Below are 19,061 nucleotides of genomic sequence, written 5' to 3' on the forward strand. Positions count from 1 at the left end.
GAATTAATAATAATAATAATAAAGGTTTTAGAGAATATAAAGACAGAATGTTCCTTGGTGGTGATGATCGCTAAACAGAAGTTTATGTACTTTGGTCATTATGTGAGTGGATGAATCATTAGAGAAGGCAGTTATGTTGGGGAAGATTGAGGAAACGAGAAGAGGAAGACCACAAAAGAGTTCAATTGGACAACATAAAAGAACTTACCAACTTGAACTTACAGTTACTGAAAGAAAGGACAAGAGGCCGAGTGGGATAGAGAGCCCTTGTTCATAGGATCACCAAGAATCGAAAACAACTGGATGGCACATAACAACAATAACACATACTAGAAGAAACTGACTAGCTAGGGATGTTGGAGTTTTGCTGAAGAGGTTGAAGTTCAGGCCCATATAGTAAAGGCTGCAAATCAACTCATAAGATAATTTCAATGCTGAAACGAGACATGTAAGAATAAGGAAGTCATTTTGCCTCTTTACAAGACTTTGATATGATCTCATTTGGACTATTGTGTGCAGATCTGGTTTCCAAAGTGATGCAGAGAGAGAGCAAAGGAGAGTATTAAAAATCATAATCAAGACCTGGAATGTAGATTATAAGAGATGAGATTTGTGGACTTTAGACACTAACAAACAGGAGAAAGATAGATTATGTGATACATTCAAACTTCTGAAAGATCATACAGAATGCTAGGATGGAATTTTTCATTTTATAGAGTGTGGGGAGAGGACGAGTGCATCCAAACTGAACTACCATACTGTAGTAGTTCAGGTTGAGAATGAATGCAGTCAAGAAAAGGGTGAGAGTTTTTTTTTTTTTCCTCTCATAGAGCAGTGTGTGACTAGAATGGCTTGCCTTTGGAAGTTATGAATGCAGATAGCATGAATCAATTCAAGAAAGGTATGACATATAATATGTGGCCTCCCTTGATGAGTCATTGACTCCCTGGAGGTCTCTTGTAATGATAATGCCAGACTTGAAAGTTATCATTGTCACTGACTGCAATACAGAGGTGCTTCTTTCATATAGTATCAGTCTTCTAGTCCTTAATAACTGTACATATTTTGTACAGTTATTATATATTATAGTCGTCATTTCCTTGTAGTAGTGCAACACAATTCAGGTGCCATTTTTCATTTCTTATTATTTATTTTGTATGGGATTTCAACCCCCTCCCCATTCCTTCCACGTCCCTTAGGACAGGTTGAACCTGCCTAATGAGGGATTAAGTATATTTTATGACTATAGATCCATGTGTTCACGGGGCCAGTTTGCCTCTTCTGAGGGACGAAAAACCAGAGTTTCAAGGTGAAAAAACCTTCTACTTCTGTATGAGATGGTTACCTCACCTTTAGTTGAAAGAGACCAGATAAAGGTTCCTCACTTCATGGATGGAATCGAATCCAGGTCTTTCTAACCAAAGGACTTTGTCTATACTAACTAAGCTATGCAAGCTCTCTTCATTTCTTATTCACAATACAAATCTTGACTTGTCAGCCCCATCAGTATAATGTTATGCTAAAAGAAATTTGTCCATTATAACAAAGCATTCCTGTGGTCTCCTTACAAGTTATGCTATAGTGAGGATCAACTGTATGGTCAGCACTTATTTTTATCTTCTAATACACTTCTAGTTGCATTTGCTTATTTAAACCTTGGTCTTCTGCATCTTTTCCTTGTCATTTTTGCTTCAAACACCTCTTTTGCCAATTTTTTTTTTTTTTAAACTTAAATAACTGTTAATTCCGGAGCCAATATATGCAGACTTTTGGAGATAAATAATTTTATTAGACAAGACCAGTCTCGGTGTTAACTTTCTACATAAAATTAGCTTGAATAGTGTCTTGTATGTTGTCATCTTGGTGTTTTAGCTGATTTCTCTCTTGTTCAAATATATATTTATTGAACTGACTGCCTATTATACCAGTCTTACGTATTCTATATTTTGTTATTTTTCTTTTAAAATTTTGTTACTGCTTGCCTGATTGGCCAAATAGATAGCATCTCTGCTTTCAAACCAGCTGGCTGTGAGTTCAGTCCCATTGTGGCATATATATTTGGGAAAATTTAGGTGTGGTACAGTTTTTGTTGTTCCAGTGTGAGACTGTTGACTGCAGGCTGCAAGTGACTTGAAAAAGTTTTGTGCTTGGTTTCTAGAGCAGAGTTGCCAATTATCTAATCCTTATCCCTCTAACAATACTATATATATGCTACAAGTTACCATCCTTTGATGAGTAAGATGGACATTAAAAAAAATTAATTTTCCATCTTCATTGACAATGTAATTGATACTTTCTGTTTTCCTATATATTTTTAATTTTCATTTTGAATGGTTTTCAAATTTGTTACAGGAATTATTTATTTGGTTAAAAAATCTTGAACACTCAAAAGACTTATTTAAGAAGATAACATCTGCATTGGGAACAGAACTGAGTGGAATATCTCAGATGTTTGTCAGGTTTAATATCACTTTCCTTATAGATTATAAACAACAATGGAGATTGTGTGGAACCTTTCTTTACGTAATTGAATGTTGAATTACATTCTTATACATTCTTGAATTTATTTATCTTATCATTTAAATCATTAATTACATTAGGAACATTAGTTTAATTAATTGATTTGAAAGTGGCAGGTAGGCATATATCTTTTGTGAATCCAGTGCCATAACCAAAAGTGAAAATATAAATTTGTAATCAATTGCCTTGAAATCGCTAGGCTAAATATATCCTCTTTTCACCTTCTTTCCTGTGCTTAATATTCAGTGATTTAATCCTTTCTTTTAGTGTTGCACGGTGATTAGCATTCATTTTAGAAATTATGGACTTTACAACCGAATCAGTGATTTAATCAGATCAATGATTAAATCAGAAACATTAAATCAGTGATTTAATGTTTCAGGTTAATGAGTACACATTATTATACTGGGGGGGGGGGGATTTGGAGCACTTAAATTTATGTAGAATTATCATGTGCTGAAAATTGGAAGATGTATAAGAATGAGTAGTTATAATTATGAACTACATTTGAATGAGATTTCACTGTAATAATTTTAACCAAAAATATCTGCTATGAGTTCTTTATGATACAAACCTGTGAGATTCTTAATTGAAATGTTTTTTTTTTTAAACTATATTTATTGTTATTACTACTATTGCATGACACTTCCAAGGACTCATCATGGTAGGGTACTCTACTGTAATATTTTAGGCATCGATGGTTTTCTTTTTGGAGACGGGGGGGGGGGGGGGGAGGTTCATTTGTCAAGAACTTAGGTTCTGATTAAATTTTTTTTTTTTACTGATAGATAATTCTGCAACTTTTATGTGAGAAATAAATGTTAGTGTAATGCAATATACAGCAATACCTCACGTAATGTGATTTCGAACATTTTCCTATATAATGAATGAAACCTACATTTTCAGTGTAAGTTTCACTATAATACCCTCTGTAATAGTCTAAATTCATTGCAGTACATTTACTGTAATTTCCTTAGAAAGGCAATGATACTGATTATATTTTACATTAATAGCTATTCTTGGCATTGAAGCAGCAATGTATTACAAAATTAAAGTGTAACATGTTTCCATGTGATACCATAATGTTCACAACCATTCTGCATTTCCGTACATTCCAAAAAGTTTTCAAAAATCTTGTTCATATTACCATAGAGTATTGCAGTGGTATAATGCCACTATCTAATCATGTTTGTTTTTGTTACACTAATACAGTAATTGGCTAGAACACATCACACTGAAGCCTGCTATATTATTGCTGTCCTCAGTGCAGTTTCAGTTAGTACTTAATATTTTCGGCATGCATTAACTGTGCTGTTTGAGTAATTACTGTACTTAAAACAGATATTAGAGGGGGGGGGGTATTAACGGTATTCTTTCACTGTATGAAATCATATAGATTATTATTATTAGGATTAGATTTTTTTAAAGTTTTTCATTCTCTAAAGGGGGTAGGGCAAAAAATTGATAAATTACACAGTTTAAGCTATGACCACTTTTCTATGATTTTATGGATAGATGAGTGGAACTTTTTAATGTTAGTAACTACAAGGTATTGTATTGTTGGAACTGTGCTTCAGGAGATGGAAGAAATTTAGGATCAAGAGCTGAAGTTCAACAGACATGTTACAAGGGTTGTAAAGCCTACGCAGTACTTGGTTACTATGATAAGGACACTGATAAATAATGTAGTTTGACCATTGTACAAAGTCTTGATCAGACCACACATGGGTTAGAAATCTGTGTGTGTGTGAATGAATGAATGAATGATTAAATAAATTTAATCACTAGAAGCTGAATACTATTTGCTGAACAAAACTACTATTTGTTATCAGAATTGTGGAATCAACAGAAATTGTCTTCAATCTGGTCCATCTTAATACTAACCTTAGTTATAACCTATCTGATGTCACTCTTCAGCTATCCAACTTTGGCGTACACGAGATCATGCCCACATGAATGTGCCCAACAATACTAATACTGTGTCAGCAATACATTTACAAGTTAATTTATAGCTGCCTCTTGTAATGTATATTTTTGTAGTTATGCACTTAATGTTTTCTAAAAAAAAATGAAACTAGTTGTGTGCGATTAAATAATGCATAGTATTTTTTCTATTTCAGTATCTCTCGGCTTCTAGTCATCAAATTTATTTAATTGTTGTCATATTGCCGAATAAATCCATTGCATACATAACACCATACACACATATTTTATATTTGTATATAAATTTGTCACTCACCTGGTTTTGTAGTGAGGAAACTCTGGAATGGGTCTAGAGGTGAGTAGCTATTATGAAAGGAAGGAATCTGATATGTTTCTTGAACAGCTGAAGAAGACATGTTAGCATATGGGTAGCATTTGAGGAATTATAAATTGCAGTGTTAAGCAGATAGATAAAAAATAAGTGATGTGACAGACATTTGAATTGGTGAGAGCATTTTACAGGGTTAATATACATATATTGGAAAGAATGAGAAGTCAGTCCTGAAGCTGTACAAGAATGTTTTAAACAAGGAAGTGAGAAGTAGATTTTCTACATGGAAAGTGGTATTAGTGGAATTGCATTGGAGTGTTTTGTGAATTCTAATAGTTTGAATGAGTTTAAGGTTCACCATAATAGTACATTGCTGGTTGAGAAAGATTTTCCATGATGAATCTGTTTACTCATGAATGTTTAACAGTTACTGTCAGATCAATTCTGTACTATTTTTTCCCCTTATCAAAAGTCCTTATGTTCTTTTAAAGTATATTAATCATATATTCACTTTTAAAGAGATATGATTTAACTGGATGCAGATGTTTCCCTTTTCCAATCCAAAAGTAAACATTTGTACCCATTCAGAAAGAATCAGTCTTTGACTGACTTTCTCACATTACTATGCTTTTATCTCCAACCATGAGTGCCTTGGTATTGTGCTCTGAGCAATATTTTTTTTAATGTTCCTTACAGGAGTGACTACTAGTAGCAGAAGTGTCACCAAGTGATTAAATGAATATATTCCTCCAGTGAATATAAGCTTAGTAGTTAAGCAGTAGTTTGAGATATGCCACATAATGAATATTTTTTAAAAAAAGTTATGCTTATTAGATCTCATGTTTGCACAATTCTGATTACTGTTCCTGTTAAATATATACCCAGGAACAAAAATAAATAAAATCTTTATACAGGTACTTTAAGGTTTGAATCACTGTAATTAAAGAATGTGCATTATCTAAACTTTGTTTCTAATATCAAATAGTATTATTTTTCTTATATAAAAATTGAGAAACACTATCACCTGAAAAAAAAATATATAATAATAATAATAGGAAGGTTTTAAATAATCTAAGTTTTAATCACTGAGTACATCACATTACATACTTGTTAAATTTATATTCAGATGGCAAAATAGGATGTTCGTTCATAGGGAGCGACATAGCATCATTAACAGCAAATTTATTTAAATATATTGCACTGAAAAATATAGATTTCTTAAACTGATTGGATTACTTTTTAAAAAAAGAACATGGAGATTTTCAATTAATTTTTTTTTCTATTTGGATAAGGATTTTACGAGATTTTTTAAAATAATTATACTATATTAATTCACATCATATCCAAGCACACACACACAGTATAAACTGGTAATATCTGTCTGCTGGTCACATAATGACATGTTAAAACTGCCAACTACTTAACATTAAGCAACCAGTTAGCTGAGATGCACTTGTAATACAAACCAGAGTGCTGTTATATGATGTTTACTATATAAAGAACTAATATTTGCTATATTAGTTTAAATGTGTACTTAAAAAATTAAACATGCATTAACAAGGGCAATTTGCAGTCAATTAATTTTGTAGTAAATTAATCTTAGATTTTTGCAAATGGCACTGAAAATAAGATGATTATATATGTGATTTTGAATATTATATTGTATGTATAAATGTAAATGATTTTAGAATGTAAAATATATAAATGTGTTATGAGACCTAAATAATTGTTATTTACCACAATTTTGACTTAACATTTATATTAAGCCAAGCCAGAATATGTTAATGAACTGTAAAAAGTATTTTTATCTAAACAGCTTGTTTAACTATTATGATAATTGTTTTTTTTTATGTTTGAAAATAACAAATATATTTATAGTTGAGTCTTTTCACTCTTCTCTAAAGAAAACACTTCTCATGTCCCATGTGAAAGTTCATAAGAAAGCTTCCGTTTAGATTGGTGAAAGCTAATTACAAAACTCGAAATAGTTTGCTTTCTTGAATCCTTTGAAAACACATCTCCCCTTCATTTCGTTTACTTTAAAGTTGGGTTGTTAATTTTTATTCCACTCAAGACTTGAATGCTATCTCTTCCTGAGTGAAAGCAAAAATATAAAGAGAAAGCATACTGTTCTACATACAAGAAGGATTTTATATATGTACTAATAATGCAGTAATTTTACTGGAAAAGTTTCACAATTCCTTGTTTGCTACACTGTGATATAGAGTAATGTCAGGGGAAAAACACTATACAGTGAGTAGCATATAAAAAAGTCACTTAAATCATCATGCTCATCCTTTTCTTCCCTCCAAGATATGAAGTGAACAACAATTCAGTATTTCATTCATTCATTCACATTAGTTCATTCACAGTTGTTTCCTCCTCAAGTAAACCATCACAACAGCCACTATTAGGCCTACAAAAACTACAAGAGCCAGTGCCATTGCACCCATAAATAAAGCACGACGTCGACGTTTCCGCACCAATCTGTGCCTCATGAATTTATCCCATTCCTCTACATCCCAGGGATATATTCTGTATGGATCATTATTCTGTAAAGAAAAAGACCTCAATGAAATATTTTCTGATTATATTTTATATAATCAGAAATGAATATATAAACATGCACACACAAATGAATATATACACAAGTGAATATATATTTTGTGAAAAAATTAAAAATTAGCCGAATAAAAATTTCATTGCTTCATTTCCAAACTAAAGGTAAACTACTGCATTTTTAAATTAATAAAAAAAACTTTAATTTTTTGACTGGAGAGTGATATGTTGAACTACTTTTTTTCATGTTTTAACCTATACCTTGGAAAAGACATCTGAAACAGAATGGTGAGATAGCGGTGGAAATGCATTGCCTAATTATAACTGAAATCCTTGCAAGGTTTCAGTTAAAGGTATATAGAAATTAATATTGATGAGCAGTAGCATAATATACTGCTTCCCACAGTGGGGGACACTAAAATGCTTCACAACTTTCCTTATTCTCTTGACCCATAAGGAACTTGCACTGTGGAGGTGATAGCATGTTTTGCAAGCTACTCTTTTCCAGTTAATGTACTTTAGTAAATTTTCTATCTTCAAATAGCTACAGAACTTCTGGATTGGCCAGAGTGTGGTAAACAAGTGCAAAGGTTCAAATAAATACAATAAAATGGCAGTGGAGAACATCAACTATCATGTCCTGGAACTGTCTGGACTTGTATAATGTGCTGTTGTATCCAACATGGGGTCTGCTACAGGATGCCTACACCAGAGATGTTCCTTATGAATATAATATAAAACAGCATCCCAATCAATAGATCTGATGGACTGCATTTCTCCCTTTTGTGAGAAGCAGAATTGTTTAATACTGCTCATCAATGTTAATTGTTTTCATATACCTTCAACTAAACCTTGCCAAAATTGAAGTTATAATTAGACCCTGCTGGTCCTCTCATGGTTTGATAACCACATCATTAATCCTTTTGTTATATGCTAGTGCTGTTTTCCATCTTTCATGATGGCACCCACAAAACTTAAGCAGAAATACTATAAATAAAAAAGTTTATGTAAATAATTCATATTTTTTACTTCCATTTGACTCACTGAATAAGAAAAAACAAAGTGGGAGGAGGATCACAGACAGAAGGTATCCCCCAAATGTTTCTTGTCTGGAAGCCATTTAGTCAAAGTGGTCCAAGACTGACTAACAGTAATGAACTATATGCTTTCCAATTGAAGAATGAAAAAGAGAAATTACAAGTATACTTTCAATTGCTATTATGCTGGTGATAATTTTTAGAATCAAATTAAAAGAGTAGAGCCTTTGTAGCTCAGTCGGTATAGACGAAGCCCTTTTGTTGGAAAGACCTGGGTTCAATTCCCATCCATGATGTGAGGAACCTTTATCTGGTCTCTTTTGACTAAAGGTGAGTTAGTCAGTCTCATATGGAGGTAGAAGTTTTTTCCTCCCAGAAACTCTGGTTTTTCGTCCCTCAGAACAGGCAAACCAGCCAGTAGAACACACGCAATTTACAGACAAGAATACTTAGAGACATAGGAGTAACTGCCTTATCCTTGTATTACAGTTAGGAAATCCAAGGATACTTGGAAGGCTGTGGGTGCTTAAGTATCTATTAGAGCCACTGATGGAAAATTAAAAGAGTATAACAAGTATGAAAATCCAAATATTGCTCAGGTATGACAGTGATAATCTGAGATAACAAGCAAAGATCATCAATTGTATATAGGCAGAGCTGTATGAGGAGATAAATGTGTGGAATGAAACTGTATAAGAATGATGACTTGCCAAATCTTCAAAATCCAACTGGAGAGACTTTCTAGAAGAGAGAAGTGAACAACAAAAACTGAGGAAATAAGAGATGATGTGAAAAAGATAGAAGTGGGGATCAGAATGGATAATGAGAATAGAAGCTGGGAGCAGTAGTTGAATATATGTATCAGGGAGTCTGTGGGAATATATGGGATAGGCTGAGATGGAGGAGGGACCAAGGTCATGTGTATAGAAAAGTTGCAGGTAAGAGGTGGCATGAATAGGACTGGTTATAGATAAAAATGAATTACTGTGATTGTTTATAAATATCAGGAGTATATAGTGACAAAAAAAAAGTTGGGGCATTGATTGATTGGCATAAGTAAAATTATGTTGGATTAGGGTGTTCAAGAATAAAGAAAAGGGATAAATAATGACCATTTCACAGATCTAGTATGAAGTGAAGGTAAATAGAATGAAATATTTAGCTACATGCTGCTATAAGCCTCAGAACATGGAGAGTGGTGACAAGGAAATGCACTGGCAAATTTGCCTAGCAAAGGGTGATCATTGAGCAATTCTAATTATGGTAATATAGATTTGGAATGAAGAGATGACATCTGGGAGCAAGAAAAATGAATTTCAAGTGTTTGGGGGGAGAGCTGTTTAAACAGTATAACAGAGGGCACAAGGATTTGAGAACCTTGAATTTGGTCATTTCATTAGAGGATGTCATCGTAAATGAGGTGTTGAATCTCCCTCCAGTAGGTAAGTAAACATGAGGCGATTATCTGGATGGGGACCAACCATATAAAAACCTACAGTAAGGAAGGGTAGGCATGGAACTACCTGCTCTGTAATTTCATTCCAGGCTGTTGCTCAATGCTTAGGAAAGAGCTTGAAGCTGTGAATGAGGAAGTGGATGAAAAGGTTGTGTTGCAAAGGTCAGAAAGTTAAATATGATATAAAATGTGATGCCAGAGAGATTAAACATGCAATCTGAAAGAGGAGAGCATTATGGAGGCAACATAAGACCAGAGGCAATCACTAGTTACAGCAGGAATATGAAGAGCAGGCTAGGAATGCAACACTGTTGGTAAAGAAAGCATACATATCAGTAGTGGTTAGCCTGTTGGGCCATGAAAACCTCCACGGAGTTCCTTTGATCCTATATGGCTGGTAGAAGAAAAAATTATGGAAGGATGATGGTTGATTAGAATAATAGACTATAATCACAACAGAGAATATAGTAGAATTTAATGAACAATCCATTAAGATATTTCATTCTTGTGTGTCATCACGTGGAAGAATTGACCAAAGTAGTGAGTAAGAGGAATATGAGGCATATGATGTCAATAAGGCTTAATAACATTACCATGTGTTTTAAGAGGATGTTCCAGTCATACTTGTTTAACAAGAGCCTTACAACTGGACAAATAAAGGGAGTAAAATGCCTGTGAGTGTGATAAATGCAGAACAGTAAATGAGTTTGACGCCATTCATCTGAATTGTGTATATATGTGACAGTGAGGACATCCCACGATGAGTCATATGATCACCAGGCCTCCATGGAGGCCTGATGATCATAAGAATAAAAATATGTATCTCCATAAAATACTTGTAAAAAAAAAACAGATTAAGCACCTAAAATATTACTAAAGTTTTAAATACAAAGTTAAAAGGATTAAAAAATTATTACAGTAACATTTAGGTGTAGATGTGCATATCTTAATAAAAATTAAGATACATGACGATTATCATTTTTGAGATTCAAGTATGTGGCAGTACTTTTCTCTCATATCTTACTGTGCAGTAAGTGATTGGATAAACTGCACAGTTTCATTAAAAAGGGGGATGATAAGACCGAGAATTTAAATAGGTCATTTTGTGTGTCTGGAGTTGATTAATGTGTTGATGAGGGCTAGGATTCAGAATTGGGTTGACACCAGCAGGCTTCTTTCTGATAGTCCATATTTGTGATTAAAAGGAGATTGTGTTTTAGCAGTCTACTTATGTATTACAACAAAATGACAGATGTATTGGATAGGGGATCAAACTCTTGTAGTATAGGGGGTTATCAAAATAATGGAAACACCTACAAATTTTTTGGAGAATTTTTTTTATTAATAAGCTGGAAAGGCTGTAAACCTATAGGGGGTTATCAAAATAATGGAAACACACATTTTTTGGAGAATTTTTTTTTATTAATAAGTTGGAAAGGCTGTAAACCTATAGGGGGTTATCAAAATAATGGAAACACACATTTTTTGGAGAATTTTTTTTTATTAATAAGCTGGAAAGGCTGTAAACCTATAGGGGGTTATCAAAATAATGGAAAAACACCTACAAATTTTTTGGAGAATTTTTTTTATTAATAAGCTGGAAAGGCTGGGATTAGCAAAATAATGGAAACACAGAATTTTTTTATTAATAAACTGTAGCACCACTTTGGGCTGTTAGAACCATGAATTCGATGTTGAATAGAATGATATATAAGTGCATAAGATAATGGAATTTGGGACCATTCTTCCTGTAAAATATGTTCAGTCATGTTGCAGGTGGAAAATATCATCGAACCTTGGAGAACTGATTGAAGACAATGCCTTGTCCATTTCCATACCTTGTCACAGAGACGTCATCCGTGATGTGAGGTATATGATATGGTGTAGTATGATATTGGCTACGTAGCAGTGCCATAGCCGATGTTGAATTAGCTGTTGTGCAGTTAGTGTTCAAAATGTCAGACCTCAGTGACCTCCAGAAAAGTATCATTGGAGTGCGGTTTGCAGGAGCTACCGTAACCAAAATGGCATCGATCATATTGTATCACAAGCCACAGTATCGAAGATTATGACAAGATATGGAAATGGACAAGGCATTGTTTTCAATTGGTTCTCCAAGGCTCGATCACATTTTCTGCCTGCAACATTGCTGGCACAGTTGGGACATGTTTTGCAGGAAGAATGGTCCCAAATTCCATTATCTTATGTACATGACTTGTATCAGTTTATTCATGTCAAATTCATGGTGTTCTAACAGCCTGAGGTGGGCCTATAGCTTATTAATAAAAAAAAATTCGTAGGTGTTTTTCCATTATTTCGATAAAACCCCTGTTTATTTAGATTTTGCAAAGTCCTTAGATTGACTGATCTCACACTCTTGTTTTCTTACACTTGGGTTAAGAATTAAAACATAATTCCTTGTCTGTTATAATTTAATTTGCCACATAAGTTAACAGCTACATTGGTATGGATAAGAATTAGATAACAGATTAGTGAGTCGCAGGAAATTTCTTGTCTACTGGGTATCAGTATGGGGCAGCAGTATCCCAGAAAAGGTATGTTTCCAGCAGTGCAGCGGTATGGTTTGAGGCCGTTATGGTATTAATGTTATTTTGAGAGTTTAAGTAGGATGTGCATTTGTTTGTGAGCAATGCAAAGTTGAAGGGAACTGTTAAGAATAGAGCAGGTATTGTGTCCTTACTGGAGGATCTAAATGAGTGAGTGGGGGAACTCCTTGTTTAATATTGTGAATTGTAAAGTTTTGAATTTGGAAGGGTTGCAAAGTATACAGTTTGTAGGATACCTTGAGGACTATGGAGGAAATAAGGAATCTGGAGGGATACAAACAAGAACCTGAAATTTAGAGACTGTGTTATCTCTAGAATGAGGATTTCACAACAATTGAGGAGAACATTGACATGTAGAATTAAAGAGGTTATGATTGTATAAGATCTTGATCAAACTGCACATGAAATTACTATGTGCAGATTTAGTCATCTGGTTTTCATAGTAATGTAGATATATACTGAAAAGGATTTAGAGAAAAGTGACAAATAGCAATGTCAGGTCTCCAGAATGTTGGGGAAAAGATCAAATTGAGTAAATATAGCTTGCAGTCTGGTGAAGAGGAGGGAATATGATTGAAACATACATGTTGGTAAGGAATTGTTACTAAATTAATGTGGAAAAGATTTTTCACAGAATGGAGAGATGAGAAGAACAAGAGGCTATCCCTGGAAGTCGGATAAGGCAGATTTGTAAAAAGAAGTAAAGAGCAAGTTTTTTGCATGGAGAATTGTTGGTAAGTGAAATGTACTGCTTAAGAGTGTGGTGAATGCAGAACAGTAAACGAGTTTAAGACACCATTCACTGAACTGTGTGTGTGTGAGGCAGTGAGGACATCTCACAATGAGTCTGATTCCATGGAGATCTGATAGTTTGTAAAATATTACTATGTTTTTAAACAGAGCACAAGGATTTTAAATAATTTATAGTAACATTTAGATGTTCATATCTTACTAAAAAATTGATATCAAAATTATATATATATGATGCTTATAATTTTTGAGATTCAGGTATATGGCAATACTTAGAATGTGAATAGAATGGTTCAAGTTGAAATTCAGGATATTAGTGGCTGTCTTAGAAACTTCCATGTTCACAGTGGAATATATTTACATTTATGTTCATATGCAGTATAATAAATATATTGTGCATGTTACCAGTTGGAAGCTTGTATGACTGTATTGCAGCCTTTCTGCATGTGATAAATTTATTTTTACAAATACGTTAACATTTATAGTATGACAATTTCTTTCTTTCTTTTTTTTTTTTTTTTGCAAAGTTTTTATTTGAAACAAGTATTTCTGAACTGTCTCGATGCTTATTTTTGTGACAGTTTCATAGAAACCTATTGCAACTGCCAGCCTGGTTGGCCAAGTGATTAATGGATCGACTCTCCAACCAACAGGCTGCAGGTTCAAATCCTGTCATAGGCATGGATATTTGTGATTCTTTTTACATGAGCGATGAATTTCATTGCTGGTTGTGAGACTACTGTCCTGCATAATTAGAGGCCTGAAGTTGCTTGAAAAAGTTTGGTCTCTAAAGGAGATTTTTTTTCACTATGTAAAAATAAATAAAATTAAAATTAAAAAAAAAAATCTTTAGCCTGCCTACAGCACTAATGTACTATATATTCACCACCATTGGCGTTTTTTTTTTTTAAATAATTGTATTTTCTTTGGTTTCATTTACCAAATAAAATGCAGAATTTTTTGATAACATTTCACATATTATTTTGCATCAAATGGCCTCTAACACATCAATATGTTACAGAATGTTGAACTTGATATATATCTTTACAATTTCTTATTCTGCCATTTTACTCCAATTTCCAAAAAGGATTAAAGGTTTTCTCGGAAATTAACTTTCAAAAACTAAAGGAAATTTCCTTCCCTTTTTTGTGCAAATGGAAAAAAAGAAAGCAGTATCAATTAAAAAAAAAAAAGAGTTTCATGCCGAATAGAGTAAATATATAAAGTTCGGCGAGTCCAAGCATAAGCAAATACCTGGATAGTGTTACAACTGACTCTTTAGGGAGTGCAACACTGTGGCAACTCATGGTAAGGGTGGAGCAAGCTCCGATCGCTATTCTTGATATTTCCCCATAATGTGAAACCCAGCTCCTAGGAGCTGTATTACTGTTCTACATTATGAGTGAGAGAAGGTCACTACCCAGACCGGTTTCAACCTTTATTGAGGTCTCATCAGTGAGTAGGTATACCTAGAAATACCAAGTTTGTAGCGAACAGAACTTGCATATACCCTACTATGAGAATTGCCAAGAAGGTGTCCTAATAAGTTTATATGTCACCGAATTGAAGCTTTTGGCTCTTCATATAATTAATAAAATAAAAATAAATAAAAATTAAAAAAAAATTTTTTTTTTAATTAGCACATTAGTCCTGAGTGTGGATAAAAGAATGAGTAGAAATTTGCTAACATGTTTTTTAAATAGCTTACGGTTGTAGTCTTTGGGGAAGAGAGTGAGGGAGGCTTTTTCAGAAGTTAGATGGAATGAAAGAGGAGGAAGAGTTAGTTCATTAAGTTTGGAGGCAGATGAATGGATGTTGACCAGCAGCTGCTCTTGTTCTTGCAGTTTTGGAAGAAAGTGAAAATGATAGTGGCCAATTCAGCAGAGCTACTCTACCAAGAAAGTATCTGTAAAAGAGGCATAAAGCAGGTACTCTGTGAGAGGGATTGGAATAATTCTGTGTGTTGGAGGGGGGTCAGCAGTTAATTTGATTGTCCCCTTCTGAATAACATAGCAATGCTTTGGGTGCATAACTCCAAATGTGCATCATAATAAATCCCAAATCCATGTTTGGATTGATTTGGGGTTTATTATGATCATAGCAGTAAAGAGTAGGTGTTTATGTGGAAAAGCTTTAGTGGGCTACAGAAACTATGGCCAAAATGGGTTTGTGTCAGGAAAGACGAAGTGCAAGTTAGCCCAAGAAGAGAAATCTAATCATGTTTTGACATCAGAATACTATCAGAAATAATGGTGAGGTGATGCGAGATCTTTATTGTGGGAAATTATACAGATTATGTTTTAGTAGCATTGATGTTCACAAGTTATTGTCATCCCTTTGAAGAATACTGAAGAGATTAAAATTTAAAGTATTAGATCTGGAAGATCTTGAGGCTTGTCATCAACATAGTTGTGGATAAGTTTTGAAGTCATTTAAATCAGAAGGAAGATAGTGGGTGAAAGTACAGAACCCTGGAGTAATCTGGTACAGGCAGTGAGTGACCAGAAAGGAAGCTGGCAATCCAGTTGTAAAAGGTTGAAGGCTGACCATAGAATGGTAGTTTGTTCAGCAGCCATCTGCCAGACCTGATGAAATGTCCCTAGTGACCATGTCAGTTTCTCCAAACCTTTCCATGACTTGAGTGTGGTAGTGAATCTAGAAAATAGCTGTGAATAAAGAGTGACAGAATCCATATTGTTAGTCACTAATTAGCTGGTGAGCCTCCAGGTGGTTTAGAAATTGGCTGTTGATAATCTTCTCCATTTTTGAGAGAGAATGAAAAGAAAAATTGGATAGTAGTTTAACTGGCTTTTATCACCTTTCTTTGTAATGGTCTGAATTAGGTTTGTTTGCATGCTGTACAGTAGATGCCAGTTGAGCAAGAAAGATTGAAAAGGTGATATAGAATAGACGTTAATTTTGTAGCAGAATAGGTAGTGTGCCATCAGGACAATGCCCTGTTTGGGTCCAAGTTATTCACAATTCTTCTGATTTCTTTTTGGCAGAAGACTAGAGGTGGCATGGAGTGAGTACTTCATAGAATGAGAGGAACTTTGCCATAGTCATCAGTACAGGAACTGAAAGACGAGAGTGAAGCCAGTAGGTCAGCCTTGTCTTTAGGTGACATTATTTCTGAATTTTCATTTATTTTGCCAATTTTTATTTCATAGACTGCTTTGGAACACTTGATGGAGAACAAAAGCTTGGATAGTGGCTGGGAATTTTGGGTGAAGTAAGGGATGAAGGCTTTCATTCCAGTCAGAATTATTCAGTCTAATGCATCAGGTTCAGGAGAACTGAGGCAGTGACCAGACCATGGAAAGGAGTAGAAGTCATGGAGGCCATCTCATTCAACATCCTTGTAATGCTACAGGATACAATACTGAGACTGGCTGGGTGTTGGTGGTTGTGAGATGAAGGAAACTTGGATCAGGCTTCTTGTCATTTCTGTTATGATAATAAGCAGACATTACAAGAAACATTGTTTATTTCATTTCTGCTAATAAGGGGGTGAGTGGAAAGCATAATCAAAAGTAGATTGTTTTGCACACTAAGTGCTCTACAAATGCATACATGATCACGCCACATCAAGATGAATCATTATACAACATTATGGTCAAATGGGTTGGCTGAGTGGTTACCATATCCACTCTCCAGCCAAGAGGCTGCAGGTTCAAATCCTGCCTAGGATATAGATGTTTCTGATCGTCTTTCACCTTTATACATTCATTCATACAAATATGTATACACTCTCCCAAGATGAACTGGGTCAACATGGGAGAAGTAGACCCAATTCTCCCATAATGGGAGAAGCCTTTGCCATGTCGTGGGTGAAAATACAGGCTGATCATCATGGTCAAATGGATTTGCTCCTCCTCCTGGTCATTTACTAGATTACAAACATATACAGAATGCTCGCTCATAATTCATGCTCACATGATTCATGGCTGTGGATTTATAGGGCTTGTGTAATTTGCTCTGTCTGTAATAATTTACCGCCCATATACAAAAATACTCTTAAATTTAGTATTTATTTTTTTATATAGATTCACTCTCCTGTATAAAGTCTGTACGGCAGTGCCATAACTAGTCAGGTGCAATGGGTGCACAGGAACAGGATCCAGAACGGGGAGGGGGGGATGAAATGGGGTATCAAAAAATAATCAGTATTATATTGTACATACATCTTCAAGGCCCACCTTTCCTAATTGGGTTGTGGGGCAACAGCTGCAAGAGGAACTTCCAATGGTCACGATCCTCTGCCACCAAACTTCGGTGTTCTGGTGGTATTCCCAAACATGTCCACCCAAGGTTTTGGATATAATCTATCCAGCGAGTCCTTGGCCTCCCACCCTCTGGCTTGGCAAAGAGGGCCTGCTGAGAGAGTCTCTTGTGGCATTCTGACCAGGTGCCCGTACCAACGTAACTGTGATCTCTCAACACGGAGAAGCAGCGGTTGAGTATTGAGGGTTTCCCTAATTGCAGAGCTTCTTACTCTGCCGAGTCTTGTCAGCCCCGCAACCCCTCGAAGGAACCTCATTTCAGCCACTTGGATTTGTGTCTGCATTCTTTCGGTCATTACCCAACTCTCATGACCATAGGTGAGGATGGGGACACAAACTGTATTGAAGACAGCCAGCTTTGCCTTCTGGCTTAACTCCAGCTTCAATACTACTGAATGGCCAAGCTCCTGCAATATTGAGCTTGCTAAGTCAATTCGAGTATCTAGCTCTATGTCCCATTTTCCATCATTCGTGAATATAGACACAAAGTATTTAAACTTCTCCACCTGCCTCATTGGGACTCCACTTACATGTAGAGTGCACTGGGATGGTTGTCTTTAAACCACAAATGTTTCAGTTTTGGCCACACTGATCTTCATTCTGGCGTCTGCACAAACAGCTAACCTACAGACCTATCCAGGTTGGGCTGGAGGTCATCTGTGGAAGAGCTAAGCAGAACTAGGTCATCTGCAAAAAGCAGACATCCAATGTTACATCTTCCAATTCTGACACACTCACTGCCTTGGCTGTGCCTATCAATCAAGTCCATAAATATTATGAAAAGGAGGGGGTGATAGAACACACCCTTGGCGGAGGTCAACGGAGACTGTGAAAGGTTCAGACTTTGTGCTGTTTACCCTGACACAAAACTCTGAGCAACAGGGACTTGATGGCAGCTAATAGTTGGCCATCCACTCCATACTCCTGTACTACTTGCCAAAGCTTATCCCGAGGAACCCGGTCATATGCCTTCTCCAAGTGCACAAAACTTGTGTAGACATTCTTGGCATATTCCCAAGATTTCTCAAAGACTTGCCTTAAAGTGAAGATTTGGTCAGCTGTGCTTCTACCAGGAGGACAAAAGCCACATTGTTCTTGCTGGAACTTTGACTCAACTATGCTCCTGCGCTGTCTTTCCAAGCACCAAGCATACACTTTCCCAGGCAGGCTGAGCAGAGAGATGCCACGATAGTTACTGCAATCCTTCTGGTCTTCCTTCTTGAAGACGTATTATTATGCCTGTCTGCCATTGCTTTGATGCTCACTCAGATATCCAAGCAGCCTGACACACTCGAGTCATCCAGAGAACACCGTCTCGATTTAAGGCTTTTAGCATTTCGGGCTGAATTTCATTATCGCCATTAGCCTTGCCCGATTTTAGCAATTTTATTGCTAAATGGACTTCTGTTGTGAGGCTAGTCATTGTCCCGATCTGCACCTCTTGGATGTCCACAACTGCTGGGCCACCTGGGTTAAGAAGGGTCTCAAAGTATTCCCTCCATCTGTGGAGGATATCCTTCTCGGTTGTTAAAAATGCACCATCAGAGGCCTTAATTGCCCTTGCTGTGCACAATTTCCCCCCTCGAAGGCAGCAGATGGTCTGCCAGAATACTTTGTTTGCATTTGCATAGGATG

General features: G+C 35.5%; 1 protein-coding gene across 2 annotated transcripts in view; it reads right to left on the reverse strand.

Annotated features, from left to right (window-relative positions):
- Positions 1–22: 22 nt before the first annotated feature.
- LOC150098101 (uncharacterized) overlaps positions 23–19,061 on the reverse strand; it is a 117,449-nt gene continuing 98,410 nt past the window's right edge. For both annotated transcript variants that reach the window (XM_090405984.1, XM_090405983.1), the window contains exon 3: positions 23–7,326. In XM_090405984.1, coding sequence (XP_090262110.1) covers positions 7,141–7,326 — 186 coding nt within the window. In that variant the 3' untranslated portion in view covers positions 23–7,140. The remainder of the gene's footprint in view (positions 7,327–19,061) is intronic.

The sequence above is a fragment of the Typopeltis vanoorti genome, chromosome 16 (assembly GCF_054136105.1).
Source record: "Typopeltis vanoorti isolate ZY-2024b chromosome 16, IOZ_Tvanoo_1.0, whole genome shotgun sequence".
Taxonomy (NCBI): Eukaryota; Metazoa; Arthropoda; class Arachnida; order Uropygi; family Thelyphonidae; genus Typopeltis; species Typopeltis vanoorti.